This window comes from Lynx canadensis, chromosome B3 (assembly GCF_007474595.2).
Source record: "Lynx canadensis isolate LIC74 chromosome B3, mLynCan4.pri.v2, whole genome shotgun sequence".
Classification (NCBI taxonomy): Eukaryota; Metazoa; Chordata; class Mammalia; order Carnivora; family Felidae; genus Lynx; species Lynx canadensis.
This window is the reverse complement of record NC_044308.2, coordinates 132089476-132106369: the sequence shown is the minus strand read 5'-3', so window position 1 is coordinate 132106369 and position 16894 is coordinate 132089476. Positions and strand designations below refer to the sequence as shown.

At 45.0% G+C, this 16894-nt stretch overlaps 1 protein-coding gene across 5 annotated transcripts in view; it reads left to right on the top strand.

The window, feature by feature from the left end:
- FOXN3 (forkhead box N3) overlaps positions 1-16894 on the top strand; it is a 175333-nt gene that overhangs the window by 146418 nt on the left and 12021 nt on the right. For all 5 annotated transcript variants that reach the window (XR_003969659.1, XM_030319760.1, XM_030319759.1 and 2 more), the window contains one exon: positions 7627-7732. Coding sequence is in view for 4 of the 5 variants with exons in the window: in XM_030319760.1 (XP_030175620.1) it covers positions 7627-7732 (106 nt within the window). In the remaining variant the exon portion in view is untranslated. The remainder of the gene's footprint in view (positions 1-7626; positions 7733-16894) is intronic.

The following is a 16894-nucleotide window of genomic DNA, read 5'->3' as shown; positions in this document are numbered from 1 at the left end:
GATCACTGGCTTAAAGAAAAGCTTTTGATGAACCAGAATGATGGAATTAAGAGGGAAAGAGGCAGGGGGATTGGTCATTAACGGATCCCTAGCAGCTTCCATGGAAGTCCATTATCAGTAGTGGCTAAATGAACTTCTCCCCGCTCCCTCACTATAACACTCAAACTATAAATAATTATTTTTTCAGGGTATCCATAGTCTTACTTGCATGGAAATGCAGAATTTGAGTTTTAAAAGTTCAGTGTTTATGTGTCAAAGCTGTAGGGCTTTTTTAGAAGGCTTTCTTCCTACCTCAGTGTTAGCTCTGTGAGAAATTCAGCCTCAGCCTGGCCTTCGTGAAAGCTCCGGGCCAAGAAGACGGCTCCAGTGTCCTAGAAGGCAGGAACCATTGGCAGGAGCCTCCAAGAAATAAATGTAAAGACTAGGGAGGGGGTAGGAGCACCATCTTTGTGTTCTCCTTCCCATCTGGCCCCAGTCTCTAGTAAAATCCCCTAATGGACAAGCTAGCACATGGTCAACAGGCCGGAGCAAAGCCCCTGAAGATGTGAACAGGACTTTAGAAAAGAAGTGAACATACACTTGGGAAGCCAGGTGGCCACTGGTCAGCCTCCCAGTAAAGGAGTCGGGGGCAGGGTGGGGGGGTGTCTCCAGCTGGGGGCCTCGGTCTTCTCTTAGCACTTCTCGGCTTCCCTCTTCCTCCCCCTCCCCTTGTCCTTATCTTATGTTGCGTGTTTCTTTTCCTGGGATTCGGTGAGTGTCTGGCCTCCTGAAGGGAGAAGGGATAGATACTTTCTGTGGTGCAGCCTCCATACTCCTGCCCTGCCAGCTGCCCCCGAGGCCTGGAAAAAGTGGAAGGTGATTCCTCACCAAAAAGGTTCAGAGGCGGCAGACACCCAGCCCCGGTGGTGGAGGGCGGGCAGCCTGCCTCGTGGTGTTTGTGTGCACGTGTCCCGGTGTGGACGTGGGTGCCTAGCATTCAGGCGTCCCCTCTGCCCATGCACGGGGAGCACAGGTTCGCATCTGCACGCAACTGCCTGTGTCCCGCCCCCAGGCTGTGCTGTGGCCGAGCTCTGTTTACAGAGCACTATTTATAGCCCCTTGTTTTCCCCTCCTGGGCTAGGATGCTGCTTGAACAGGGGCCACCAAGCTTGTCTGTCTGCTGCTGTCACTTCCAACAGTAAGAGCTTGGCTTGGGTGACTTGAAAGGCTTTTCCTTTGCCATCGACCTTCATAGCTGCCCCACTTAAGGTCACCGTACAGCAGCCACTTAGATTATTTCCTCTCTTCCTTCCCTGCGCCCAGCATCTGCAAAGCTAGCTCGGGGCTGGCAAACCAGCCACCGTCCACAGTCCAAGCTGAGTAGATCGTACAAAGGAAACTTCTCAAGAAACTGGTGAGAATCACAGTCAGCCAGGCCCCTTTATCTTTGAGGGGTCCCACAGTGCCCCAAGGGAGCTCAGCCTGCCCCGGACCCTGCCCCTGGTATTACTTGAGCTGGCTCCTTATGGGTCCCATCAGTCTCTCCTGGCGACCAGATGCTTCACTTTCAATGAGGCAGCTGAGTGCATCTAATCAAAACCGCAGGCTTCAACATTTTGTCCCCACCCCCATCCCCCGGAGCCCCAGTGATGATGTTATCTTTTCCAGACTTTCCACTTTGCAGCATGGGGAACATTCTAGAAGGTATGCTGTTGTGTCTTGCATGTGCTATCGGACACCACTTCCAGAAAACTCAGCACAGGACATTGCTGCTTCATTATCTCTTGAACTTTGGATTGTGCTTCTAGACCCATCCACCTCCCCCTTTCCCTTCAAAGTAGCCATATAGACTAATTCCAGCTTCTAGAGTCTACTTAAGTACCTGCTTTGCTGTTCCCCTCTGACAAGCCCTGTGAGTCATCTTTAACCCCAATGTGGAGGGATTGTTAGGAAGTCAGATCACCATTCTCATCTTCAAAGGCTTATATAATCCCTAGTTGGAATGTTCCCAGAGAGGAACTCTGGATGATAAACACAGCAACCAAATGGGACAGCAGAGGTGAGGGAAGGAGGCAGCGTTCCACACCCCCTGGAGCTACAGTGTGCATCCAGCACGCCAGGCACTGGAGAAGAAAGGCGACCAGGACGGAGGCTCCCCCATTCCAGCCCCCTCCCCAGCATCCTTCCAAGTAAGCAGGTGGAAAGTCCCGCTTCGGGAAGGGGAAGGATTATCGGAACCACTTGCTGCTCAACTTATGGCCTCTGGTAGTGTCAGCCAGGGCTGCCCTCCAAAGGCAGCAGGAGCTCAGAGGTTAATTTTAGAAGCCGTGAAAATCAAGGAAGCTGAGCATCGGGAAGGAGGCTGGGGAGGCTGGGACGGGGCCACACCGAGGGTGGCAGAGCGTGGAGGGAAGTTTGTCTTGTGCCACAGACGGTTTTCTTGGGTCCTCCAGGTGATCACGCTTAGATCACGGTGAGCAGTGCTGCTTGGTTCACTCCTCTTTCTGCGTGTTACTTTCTTATTGCCTAAAAATAAGGAAGTTTAGAGTCCCTCTACACTATAAGAGAAAGGGGATGGTCAGCAAGAAGTGGGAGCCGTGGGGCCCCTGTCCTTGGCGCCTCGTCCCAGGAACCCGAGAATCTCAGAGATGTGTCTTCTTGTGTGTAAAAGCTGAACGTTGGACTGATCTGACAGGAAAGGATGGTTGCTGGAGGCCTGTGCCTTTTGCAGTGACCGCCACAAGCATATCCAGTTTTCTCACTATACTCTTCTGGGCTGGAGGGCTGGAGCCATGGTACAATTTCAGTACAATTTCAATACACTGGGTGGGACGGGCTGGTTGTAAAGGGCTCGGTCTGATTTACCCTGAGGGCAATACAGAGGAAAAGGAAGGGGTAGATAGACCGTGCTGATAGGAAAACAGCTGAGGAATGGATTCATGCTCCCTCCGAGTCCCCAGAACCAAAGACTGGCTAATATGGACCTCACAGACATTTTAGACGGGCTGTGATTCGTTTTCCAGAAGCCACGTTCCTGACGCTTGGGGATGGAGACAGGAAGGAGAAAAGATGGGAGAATAGTTAAGTGTCACAGCTGGCTTCTGGCAGCCCATGAGCAAATATGAACACATCACCATCCCAACATGAAAAGCGCTGCCAGTGATGAGGACTGAGAAGTGCCAGGTTTGGTTGGCAGAGGCAGCATTCAGTTGCAGCTCATTTGAGAGCAAACTCCAGGAGTCAGGAGAAGAGCCTAGTTTATGTGCCAGAAGTCTGTGAGGTTCAGGAAATGGCTCAGGGAAAGCCTTTTAGTGCTGCGGAATAGCTTCGTCCGTGAGATTCTCTTTGAAGTGAATACACTTCATTAATCCGGAAGATGTGGGCAAATGCAGAGTTGAGATATCTAAAAAGCATAAAAGGCTGGAAGAATTTCTCCCTGTCTTGACCTCCACCCCCCCCCCCCAACACCCTCCTCAGGCCCTGTTCCTTATAATTAGTAAGAGGAAGGTAGAGAGGTGCATGGGATAGTGGAAGGACGGACAAGATGGTGATGAAGAGCTTATATAATGGACCGGCCGCCGAGCTAAGCAATTTACATCAGTCGTCTTATTTAACACTCAGCAACACTCCTATGAGCTGTTTATACCAGGTTTGCAGCTGAGGAAACTGAGGCACATGAAAGTTGAGGCACTTGCCCAAAGCTGCAGAGCTAGTGGGGAGGCAAGACTGGGGCGGACGGAGGCCGTGTTGCCCTGAGCTTGTACTCTTCAACGTTTATTTATTTTTGGGAGAGAGAGAGACAGAGCATGAACGGGGGAGGGGCAGAGAGAGAGGGAGACACAGAATCGGAAACAGGCTCCAGGCTCTGAGCCATCAGCCCAGAGCCTGACGCGGGGCTCGAACTCACAGACCGCGAGATCGTGACCTGGCTGAAGTCGGACGCTTAACCGACTGCGCCACCCAGGCACCCCAGGGCTTGTACTCTTAACCACTGCAGAGTACTTCTTCCCTGGAGGCTGAGATGAGCTGAGGACATGAAAAGACCCTGGTCCCCAGTCCACGTTCGCTTCCTTTCTTTGTTCCTCTCCCTGTAGGGCATCCCCCCTGGGGCATAACAGTTCTAGGCGCTTGGGCAGAGGACTCTGGGCTTAGGGCACTGTCCTTGGGGTTGCTTTTCTCCTTTGGCTGGCAGATGACTCCCTGGCCATGCTATGTGACTCCCATCTGCTGTCTTCACTGTCCAGGGCACCCCAGTCTTTGTCCCAGAATTATAGGTGTTTCAGGTATTTCCCACAGGGGTGACTCTGACATGGGACCAGAAGCCCCATAAGAGCTGTCACCATTCCTCCAGCTACGTTCTGTGACCGGGAAGATGGCTAAGTTCTTCCAACATGGTCTGGGTATGTTCTGTTCTGTTCTTGTGGACTTTGGGCTCACCTGGAATGGAGAAAGCACAGGCTGCCTCAGGATGCTCAGGGGATGTTGGTTATGTTGATGTTGATGATGATAATATTGATGACTAAGAGGTAATTTTGTATAGCAGTAGTGCCTTTATTAACTCAGTTAAATCTCCACTCTGTGAGATAAATACCATTTCTGTCCCCATCCTCTTAAGTGGCTTGCTCAGGGGACACAAGCAGTAAATGACAGAGATGGGATGCAGACCCAGAGATGGGATGCAGAGATGGTGTTGGACCCCTCCAACATCAGAGTCTGGCTCTCAGCCGCCGTGCTGCAGACCTTTTCCCCCGCTCAGAACCCTTTCATGGTTTTCCCCATATCCATGGGATGAAGCCCAAACGCACCTCATTCCTGCAGAGGGATCATACGCTTTAGCCAAGTTAGTTTTTGTTCTTGTGCACATCGTAATTTTTATTACTTCCAGGCCTTGTATGTGCCGTTCCTGTGCCTTTGAATGCCAACTCCGACTGGAGTTCTACAGGAAGTCTTCCCAGACACCCTTTACTTCGGGTTAGATGCCTCCATCCTTCATGCCTATAGTATAGCCGCTCGCCCCGCTTACCGCAGTGTATTTCCATTGCCTCTTTAATTCTCTGTCTGTCCCACTTAGCTGTGGCGACCCTGCGTCCCCTTCATGGAATACATAAGCAGATACTCGGTATGTTAATCCACGCATCGATACGGTCTGTATATGGGACTGTAATAATTTTGCTGGCAAGAATTACGACTGTGGTGCAGATTTTAAGCATTTAAGTGATTTTAACAAGTAGTCCTTTCTATCAGATTTGCTCGCCGTTCTAGATGAGATCTTTAGTGACTGATATCTTCACTGGTATTATCAGAATGGGACTGAGCCTGTGGTTTCTGGCCATTTCAACGAGACTACCATATGTCAAGATAACTGAAAAACCCTCTCCCGCGATCTCCAAAACAGACAGACAAACTAAAAGCTTCTCTTTTCAAGCAACCCGAAGCCTCTTCTACAGACTCTAGAGTCCTACTGGTTTTTGCATGTCTGTCCTTGGGAATTGCTGGTATTTTTCCTCCTATCTTTTCTTCTAAAACGTTTCTAATTTTAGTTCATACATTTGCATTATGATCCATTTCTAATTAACTTTCGTGTATGGCCATGAGGTAAGGACCAAGGCTCATTTTTTTCCTGAATGGATCGCCGGTTGTTGTAACTCTGCTTCCCCTCATCATATTGTCTTGATACCTTCTGCCAAAAGTCAGTTGGCCACATATTTGCGGGTCTATTTCTGGATTCTGTTTTCTTCCGTGATCTGTGTGTCTGTGTTCACACTAATACCACGCCGTCTCGTAGCTGTAGAGGAGGTCTTGAAATGAGTATGTAGATCAGTTAATATAAATTTTAGACACTCTTCCTTAGAAAGAACTCATCAACGAAGCAAAATAGGATACTTCCCTCCAGTATTACATTATAACAGGCTTCATGCTTTTAGATACCTGGTAAGTCTCCTGTCTCCGATGATCTGCTATCCGAAACCAGGCTGATAGTAAGGAACGGGTAAGAGTTCCTGATCTAGTTCAGCCTACTGTCACGGTTAAATGGGGTAAGTGAATGGAAAGATTCTGGACCCCTGGACTACATTAGTAGTACTTGGTTTAAGTGCTGGTTTTTGTTTTTTATAAAACCCAATAGCAAGAGCCTTACACAAACCTGGAAGAGAAATAGCAAAAATTCTAGCAAGAGCCACAGAATTCTCTAGGAATCGGCCTGTATAATATCACCCATGTTCAGGAGTGGACATTCATCCTACATGAAAGACCTCTAGTTAAAGGTTCAGAAAATTTATGGAAACATGCCCTTAGAGGCCTGAACATTACAGGAATAAAAAGTCTGTGTTTTGTAAAGAGTGTTCTCCACAAATAATACTGACTTTAACACTTAATATCCAGAAGGGTTTTACATTTTTTGTATGTATAATTTTCTAGAGGCTCTTTGTTTGAGAAGGCATGATTTATCCACCTTGCCTCTGGATGAGACTGTGCGGGGGGCTCCATGGACACAGCCAGAGCCCTGGGGACTCAGGACATTGACGGCAGAAGGGTTCCTAGGACACTGTTCCGAGAAGGAAGAAGAGATTTCAGTAACTTGCACAAAGTCACACAAGAGAAACTGAAATGAAAGCTAAGACTCCAAGCCCTACCTCAGTGCTTCCCAATGCACGCCTGGCCCTGGAGACACATGGAGGAGGGTTGGTTGTACAGTAAGAATATTAGCTTGAACCTAATGAAACTGCTGTCTGGGAGGTCGAAAAAGATGGACGATCGGGGATGTCCTGGTGTAAACCCTCATACAGGGGTGAGCCCACTGTGGGTTTGTATGGAAACAGACATCATCTGATGGGCACTGGCAAAAAGGTTGGCTTACGATTGCTCCAGGGATGTGTGTATTTAGGAGAAGGCGGGATGGTGAGAGAACTCTGGGGAGATTTGCTTGGGGAAGCTTCGAGGAAGGAGGCAGTGGGTCCTCCAGAGTGGCTGTGCATGGTTCTGAGACGGGAGCCAGAGCCACCCTGCCAACCGTCCACTCCCAGCCACACTGAGGAAGGGGTCTTTCCTCCGGCGGCCGAAATCGTTGTGAGCACACACTGTGTTGTGAGCACTGAGGTGCCAAGTAGCTTATAAAATCAGCTTTGCTTTTCTTTTGGCTCCTGTTTTCTCTTGTCAGGTTAAGGACAGATGGAAAGATGTTCTCAGCTTCTGACCATCACCAGAGAAGCATGAAGAAATGCTTTTGTTTGGTCATTGCTATTAGACTTGTGTTAGTGTTCTCGAGATCTTGTTAGGGTCTGAGTGGAAAGAAAAGCTTATATTTAATAAACGCAAGGAAGTAATGTTTGAAGCCCACTTTTGAAACTCACCCTTTTTTAAACCAACGCATCAATAATTTGATTGTAAGGTATTGGTCTGACATGGCTGACCGAATCTCTTTCTTGAGGCGTGGTATCTTTCTTTCCCCTTCTACGTGTGTGCGTATGTGTGTGTGTGTGTGTGTGTTTCTATCACTTCTCACTCCTGGTGCCTATAATAATCACTTTCTCTCTCTTCTTTTCTTCTCTCTCTCTCTCTCTTCCTGATGTATCCAGAATTTCTGACTCAAAACAGAAATGTTCACCGTTGAATTCACGTGTGGTATCTTCTTCCGTTTTGTTTTTCCAGTTCCTCCAGGAGTGATACAAAATGGAGCACGGGTTCTGAGCCGAGGGCTGTTTCCTGGAGTTCGGCCGTTGCCAATCACTCCCATTGGAATGACGGCAGCTGTGAGGTAAGGGAGGCACTCGCTGGGCAAAGCCTGCCGGAAGGAGTGGGAAGGGCATCATGTGTCCCACGGGGCCACTTAGGATGAAGAGGACCAGCCTCTAAGGAGTGAAGACAATCAACCTGGTTTGGGTGTTAAGAGAAGGCCAAGTAGGGGCGCCTGGGTGGCTTACTCAGTTAGGCGTTCGACTTCGGCTCAGGTCATGCTCTCATGGTTTGTGGGTTTGAGCCCTGCATAGGGCTCTGCGCTGACAGCTCGGAGCCTGGAGCCTGCTTTGGATTCTGTGTCTCCCCCTCTCTCTCTGCCCCTCCCCCACTCTCACCTTGTCTCACTCTGTCTCTCAAAAATAAATAAATGTAATTAAAAAAATTTTTTTTTAAAGAAAAGGCAAAGTAACTGCCCAGGGACCCCAATCCAGCTTCTCCTTCTGGGCTCAAATTATCTTAGTCTCTTTGTAGACGAGGAGATGAAGACAAATTAAGCTTTTTTGTTGAAGAAGGTGGGACAAGGTGGGGAGAAGGAAGCGGTGAGCAAGTTGTTCGTTAGATTCTAGGCTAACTGGTCTACCTCCAGAATGAAATGCAAAATCATGTGTGAAAAGTGCCTTTGGTTACTGGGATAGAAATAACATGGGGCATCACTCCCCTGCTTCCAAGAATCAGGTCAGTTGCCAAACCACATGAACTCTTCCTTGGGAAATTTCCTTCTTCCATCCTTCTTATCTCCACTGCTGGCCCTGGATTAGGGTCTCTCGCTAGCTTAGACCTTTTACATGTGCCAGTGTGGATGCCGCCTCCCATTTTCCTGCTGCTTCTCTGCCCATTCCCGCCCACCCATCAGCCACTGTCAGACTCATTTCCTAAAATGTGCCTCTCCAGCCGTCTGCAGAAACACCTTCCATGGCTCCCACACATCAGCCTGACATAACCCCAGTCCTCTGGTGTTCTCGAACCAAATTTGTTCCCCAGATATGTCTAGCATTGGCCGATCTTATCCATTCGGTTGCCTCTATGTAGACTTCGCTCAGCCTCCACATGCACCTCCTTCAGGGTCCATCACAAAAATGATTGCTTCACAAAGCTTTTCTGAACATGGCCTCTGAGCTTGCCCTGGATGAATTTCCCTTTCCTTTGAAAGCCCCCATATTTTGGTTGTGGCCCTTTAATGGGTGACTCAGTGTAGTAAAATTCCAGTGTGTGTGTCCTTCTCTGTTGTCAATGGTTCGCTTGCCGTAGACGGGCTGGGTCTCACGTGGCTGATGCCTTCTCAGGTTTGCCCAGGCTCTTGCTTGGAAGGCCCATCGCATTGCCCCCCTCCACAGCATCATCTGCTTGCTCACTCTGCACGGTTGGATCAAGTTTGCACCTGAAGACCGTTTTTCTTCCATAGAGTGTCATGTCCCAGAGGAAACCACCCCAGAAAGTCTGTTAGCTGGGTCCTGAGGGACACACAACGTCGAGCTCACTCGTGTGAAACAACCACATGGTGCTTTCCCACTCACTCTTCTGGCAAACCAGCCTTGTCTTGCCAAGATGGAAGTCCCTCAGTCTTCAGGGCAGACGCTGGTGTCTAGGACCTGATAAGGAAGGAATTTGGTTGGAATTAGAATAATAATAATAAAGTTAGAAAACCACTTATCATTTCTGTTAGCCCAACATGGTGATACTTTCCAAAAATATATGGAAGGCCCTCTCTTATACTTCTCTAGGATCTTTCTTGGTTATCTGTAGGTCAATAATTCTTGAGTTCTTAAATGATAAGCCTTTTCCATGCAGCCAAAGTATCAACACCTTTGCCTCGCATTATGAGAGAAACACGTTCCATTTTCTTTTCTTACTTGACATCTTTTCTGCCTCGCCTCCTGGCTTACCTTTTTGGTTGACAGGACTTTGAGACTGTAGACTGTTTGCATGTGGAACAGCAATGTGTGTTCATTAGCGCATTCTAAGTGTAGATTTCAGTTTGTTGTCTTGAGCAGTCTTTCGGCGCCTGCCACGTGGATCTGGATGTGGCTCCAGCCATTCCTCGTAGAAGGGCACAGAAGAGCCAGGCACGGGGGGAGAGACATGAGACCAAGTTGGCCTTCGGCAGGAGCCACCCCCTAATTTTAATTATTACCCTCGTGGTGTATGTTATCATACATTTTACTGATTAGTACGCCCAAGAGGCATTATTTAAAATGCTGATTTTTTTGTTGTTGGTGTTCTAGTTATGTTCTGGTTAGAAGATAACGAAACACCACAGCAAAACAATGAAGTCTTGTCTCCGGTTACAAAGAGCTGCCACTTATCCAGTCCAATGAGCACCTCACTTTGGCTTTTCCACAGTAAAAGACCACAAAACAGGTTTCAGGTGCAGTCAGGAGACAGAGATAACACTAGGTATTCAATCAGGGAGACTTTCATGTTAAGAACCATTAACCAGATAGGAAGTTATTAACCAGATAACTGGAAGGGTGAAAAGAGATCTCCAGGTGTCCTGGAGAAGGTAGTCACTGGAAGGAGCCGCATCCCCTCGGGCTAAAGAGGAGAGAGGGAAGAGGTTGGGATGGTTGCCCCATGGGAGTGGGGCTCAGACCTCAGAAGAGGAGCTGGGGTCGGAGATCCGGACCTCTGAGGGGGTACCCCTCAGCTTGGGCTAGAGGCTCTGATCTCAGAGGAGGGACCTATGGAAGGACCAGAGGGATGTTAGGAGATCTCGGGATCTCCTGCTGGCGCACGTCCTCTAAGCGAACATGAAGAAGTTGGTTCTGTAAGCATTAGGAGGACCACAGCTGGATTCAGCAGCTACTACAGGAATGAACTACCACTACAAGTGAACAGGACACACACAAGAAGGAGCGTGTCCTTTCTTCCTCCACCCCCTTCCCAGTCCCTCAGTGGCAACTCCTGTTATCCAAGCCTAATGTGAAGCCAGGTGGTGCAGCAGACGTGTGGCTTGAACAGCCCAGCCCCAGCCCCAGCCTTTGAAACACTGTAAAAGGATGCGTTTGAGGCTGAGTGAGAGTAGCTGCAAAATGGCACAACATGTCTGTCCACTATGAAAGCACGAAAGGTCTCAGGACCTTCCTGAGCATCAGAGAAGTTGTCAATAAATGTGCCACTGCTGTTTGCAAAAACTAGACAGGTTACCATAAAGAAGAGATGACCAATAAAGAAAACCACTGTGCGTTACCAATGCATTGTTCCACTTCGGTGTTAGGAGAAATGAAGGGGGGAGAGGAGCGTTGTGTGCTCTCTGTAAGGTCAAGGACCCTTACTTATAATACTTTGCCTTCTTCATGTCCCAAATGCCTGGCAAATAATAGGCACTGAGATGCTTCCAGAAAGAATAAACATAAACACAGCCACGGAGGTATCTGCAGACTCAGTGTCTATCTAAAACCCACTAGTAAGTTTTCTGGGGTGGGAGTGGGGGACGGATCTTGTTTTGCTCTTTCACATTCACTGTAATTTTTTTTTTTTTTTTAATTTGACCATGTGTCAGCCGAACCTGAATTCAGCTAAGGTTAAAAGGAAAACAGCCCACAGGAGACTAAAACAATAGCAGATGTCTGCCAGACCCCACGACAGTGACCAAGGGATCCTGGGGGTGTTCAGTGTTTATGTCACTGCCCTCATCAGTTCAGCCAGGGATGGAGGGAGGGCCAGAGACTCACCCACTGAAGACCAATTTCCGACTCTGCTTTGTGTGACAGGTTTTCTGTGTGAGTCTAAGCGACTTCTCCTTAAGCGAAAATATTTGTCTTTCAGGGATTTTTTTTTCCACCACTGAGTGGCAAAGGCCATGTTTGTTTGTCTTAACTCGGAAACTGTTATTGACATAGATGAAGTGTTACTTTTATTAGCTGATCATTACACAGCTTGTATTTGCTGGGTTCCTTTGCATATAATTATGATGTGAAATCTCCTTGTAAGAGTATCTGTCAATAGTGTAATTGACTTTACAGTGTTGACTTTTTACTCAATAACCTCAGAGATTGGCCCATCCTTAGTTGTTGGAAACCTGCTTATTTTTAAATTTGCCTGGGCGTAGAGTCCTCAAGACACATTATCCTCAAAATAACTGCTCACACGTCTTAGTTTTATGGCTGTGTCTTCTGTGTTCCCAGTGAAATTCCTTGCAGCGAATACATTGAATGGAACAAACGATTATAGCCCTAGAAGAACTGTTTCTGGCCCTCTTGGGAAACAGGAGCCTCAAGTTTCCTACATTTATAGCACTCTGGGCTGCCTCCCAGGTAGGGCCCATAGCAACTCTCTGGGATCTGGGCCACCTTGCCTTCAACCCTTACGGCTCTTTTTTGACCCATTAAATGTCCAAGGCTTACCAAAGAGGACTGGGAAAAAAACAGATGGGGGGGTGGGGGTAGGAGTCCTTCAGAAGGCAACAGAGCCCAGAAATCACATATGGGAACTCAGGAGCCAAGTTTCTTGGGTCCTTATCCTGTGGTTGTGTGATGTTGGACAGGTGCGCCTGGGCTTCTCATGAGAAAACCAGTCTTATGGGTTATTAGGGTAACACAGTTATGTTACTGACACAGGGTGTGCGTTAAGTAGGTGTTTGATAAATAACATGGAGAAACAAGCAAACCAATTCAGAAATGGGCAAAGGACTTAAATAGTCATCTCTCCCAAGAAGATATACAAATGGCCAAAACACATGAAAAGCTGCTTAGCATCACTAATCATTAGGGAAACGCAAATCAAAACTATGAGATGCCACCTCATGCCCATTAGGATGACTCCTAGAAAAACCAGAAAACAATGAGTGTTGATGAGAATATGGAAAACTTGGAATCCCTGTACACTATTGGTAGGGACGTAAAATGGTGGAGCTGTTGTAGAAAACACTATGGCAGTTCCTCAAAAAATTAAAAAGAGTTACCATATGACCCAGCAATCCTTCTGAGCATGTACCAAAAAGAACCAAAAGCAAGGTCTCGAAGGGATATTTGTTCATCCACATTCATAGCAGCACTATTCACAGTAGCTGAAGTGTATAAGCATCCCAAGTGTCCGACAACAGGTAAATGAATAAGCAACATGTGGTGTATACACACAATGGAATATCATTCAGCCTTAAAATGAAGGACATTCTGACACGTGCCACAATATGAATAAACCTTGAGGACGTTACATTAAGTGAAATAACCCAGTCACAAAAAGACGAATACTGTATGATTCTACACATACAAGGTATTTAGAGTGGTCAAAATCATAGAGAGAGGAAATAGAGAGGTGGTTGCCAATGGCCCAGGGAGGGAAGGAATGGGGAATTAGTATTTATTGGGGCCAGAGTTGCAGTTGTATAAAATGAAGAATCCCAAGGATGGATGGTGGTGATGGTTGCACAATATTATGAATGTACTTAATACTACTGAACTGTACAATGAAAAGTGGTTAAGATGGTAAATTTTTCATGTTTGTATATTTTACCACAATAAAACCAATTGGAAAAAAATAAAATTAGTAATGTGGGGAGCCTCTTGGATTCATCTAGCCTGCCCCCCATAGACCTTCCCAGGTCTCCTTTTTGAGCACCTGAAGCTTTGCCCTAAGTCCCAGGAAAAGGCTTGCATTGAGCTTATTATGCCAAGAAGAATGGCCGTTGGTTTTAAGGAATGATGGTGGTCATCCAAACGAGAGCAAGTTTTAATTTATAAGAAGTTCCATCTAATCACCGTCTGAGACTGCTTAATTTCATTTGGACCTCGTGAAAACTGCAATTCCTGTGGAACATGAAGCAAGTCAGAAATTAATACTCTTACTGTAATACAAACATTAATACGTAAGGTCCTGTCAGAATACAATCATCAGGAAAACTCTCTCAGCCTAAGGTCTGCTCCTGGTCATCTAACTTTGTCTTTCCCCTTGAGAAGATGTCTGTAACAGGAGTTCAGGAAGCCGAGAGCCTTCAGTGTTAAGATAGGGTGTGGTCTAGCTCTACAACTTGAGGGAAGATTTGCCACTGGTCTTTTTTTTTTTTTTTTTTTTTTTTTTAAGGAAGTATTGTTGACACACAATCTTACATTAGTTGCAGATGTACAGCATAGTGATTGGACAAGTCTGTATATTTTGCTGTGCTCGTGACAGGTGTGGCTACCATCTGTCACCATGCAACACTATTAAAATATCATTGACTATATTCCCAATGCTGTACCTGCCACAGGTCTTCTTTATACTGTATTTTGTTTTGTTTTTAAAGACCAAGCACCTGTCAGCTTATACCTTCTGAAATCATGGTCTTTGAAGGCAACTCTGAAACTCAGGATTAGATTATGCTCTGTGGTAGGAGGGAGAGAGGAAATACTGCAGGGATAGTATGGCTTATTTTTAATTTCTTTCTGAGTTCATTTTGGTAACTGTAGGAATTTGTCTACTTCACCTAAGCTTTCAAAAATATTGGCATAAAGTTACTCATAATGTATCTGTCATCTTTCAGAATACCTTTGCAGTTATGTCCCTTTTTCATTCTTATTTCATTTTAACATCACTCTGTTTGCTTAATCTTGCCATAGCTTTTTGTTTTTCCTCTCAAAGAATCAACTTTTGGGTTTTGGGGGTGGGGGTGTTCATTTATTTTATTTTTGTTTTCATTTATAGTTTCCTTTTTTAAATTCTCTTTTTCTTTGCCTGGGTTAGTTACCTTCATTTTAAACTTTTCTTCTTTTTCTATAAAAGTTCAAGGTTATAATTTCCTTGAAATTACTGCCTCATTACATCCCATAAATTTTGATACCTTTATTTTCATTGTTAACAGTGCAGAGTACTTTCTAATGTCCATTTTAATGTCTTTGACCCACAGATGCTTTTGGAAGTGTGTTTTTAAATTTTCAAACCCAGGAGAAGGTGGTGGTTTCTTATTTTTGTTTTTAGCTACCCCTTCAACACTGATTACTAACTCTAAGCCATTGTGGCCAGAGAGTTGATCTGGAAGGTACTGGAAATTTGTGGAGACTTGCTGTATAGTCTAGCATTTATCAGTCTTTATAAATATTCTATGTGTGCTTCAAAATGATAAGCCTTCTTCATTACTAACACATGTTCTGTATGTCTATTAGATCAAATCTGCATGCTAACCGTGTGGGGGCGGAGGAGGGGAGAGGGAAAGGGAGGGAGGGAAGGCATGCTTGGTCAATTGAATACTGAGAATGATGTATTAAAATCTCCCATTACAATGTAGATTTGACCGTTTCTCCTTGTAGCTCTTTCAGTTTGGGCTGTAGGTATTTTGAAGCTATCTGCATGGAGGAATCCATGTTTAGAACTGATGTAGCTTCCTGGTGAATTGAACCTTTATGAATATTTAATAACTCTCTTTATCCGTAGTAATGATTTTTGCCTTAAAAATCTGTCTTCTCTGGTTATAATATAGCTGTACCAGCATGGCATGATACAGCGTTTTCCATCCTTTTACTTTTAACCTTTGCTTGTCTTTGTGTTTTAGGTTTTTCTCTTGGAAACAGCTTTTAAAAAACAAATCTGTGTTAATGATCTTTACCTCTTACTGAAGGTTTTTAGTCCCTTTTTAATAACATATTTGTATTTATTTCTACCATTTTTATTTTGCACTTGCTTGTCCTGTTTTTTTCCTGATTCTTTTTCCTTTCTTGCATTATTTTAAATCGATCAAAAGCTCCCACTCCCCCCTTTTTTCCTTCTAATGGTTTAAAAGTTATACATTTTGTTTCTCTTCTTTTAATGTTGATCCTAGAACTTATAACATGAATATTTTAAAATGTTTAAAGTTAATCAATACTTTTAAACTCCTGATCAATACAAGGCCCTTGGAATACTTCAGCTGCTATTCCCTACCTCCCAGATGATGTGCCACACTTGTCCAATACGGTGGTTCTATTTCATTTTTTTTTTTTTATGTTACTTAGTCATTGTTATTATTGTGTTGTTCAGTCAATAGTTGACTACATTTTCTCTGCTTATCATTTCTTCTCACATCTCAGACCTTTCTTTTTGGAAAATTTTCCTTGTTTCCTGAAATACATTCTTAAGAAAGTCCTTACTGTGACAATCTGCTTTTAGTTAAAGCCTTGACAATTTTTTGTCTGAAAACATATTTATTTTGCCTTCATTCTTAGAAGATAGCATTTGACGCTTCTTCCGTTCCTCTCTCACCTCGAGAATGTTTCCACTTTGATCTACCTCCCTCATTTTATCTTAACCGATGTTCTTCTTTAGGTGATGTGTTTTCTTTCTGCTACTTTTACATCTTCTTCTTTTTTTTTAATATCTACAGTTTGACTATGATGTGTCCAGATATGTATTTCTTTTTGTCGTCCATGGGATTTGTTGGTTAAATCTGAAGATTGGTTGGTACCTTTCATCAAAACAAGAGAATTCTCAGCCACTTTCTGTTCAGGTATTGGGTCTTCCCCATTGTCTCTTTCATTCTGGAACTCCAGGTGGATTTATGTTGGATCTTCTTTTGTATTACATCATGCCCAATCTTCCATATTTCTATCTCTTCATCTCTGCTGCACTGTGTATAGTATCTTTAGATCCATCTTCCAGTTCACCACTCTTTTTTACTAACTTTTTCTCTTTCAGCTTCATTGAGGTTTATTTCAGGGATTATATTTTTTCATCTCTCGCAACTCTGATGCTTTCCAAAATCTGTCTGCTTCGATTTCATAATCTATTCTTCCTAGATCTAGTATATTTCAATTCCCTCTTTTATTTCTGTACTCATTCTTGACATCATGTACCTACTTATTTCAATATTTGCCAGCTTTGCAGTTCATATTGTATAGTTGTTTTTTCTGTTGTCTCTGGCTTATAGTGGCTGTTTCTTTTGTGTTTATTTTTTTTTTATTATTATTATTATTAACCTCTGGTCCCTGAAGTCTTATCCATGGGAATTCTTTGTGGCCTGAGCTTAAAGTATGTTCTTCCAGAAACAGTTTGTATTTTCTTCTAGTAGGCACCATTGGGCACTTTAAATTAAATTTAGCCTAAGGTCTTTGGGTCTACACAGTAGAATTCTGGCCTCATCCCCACAAGACTCAAGGCTTGTGGTTAAAAAAATCTCAGGGGAGGCTTTTCTTGCTTCTCATGCCATCTGGAACTGAGAGTTAAGCCTGGCTTTTATCCCCATTGCCTGCCTCTGAGGGGCAGTTACTTTGGTCTAGGACCTCATTGAAGGTATCAT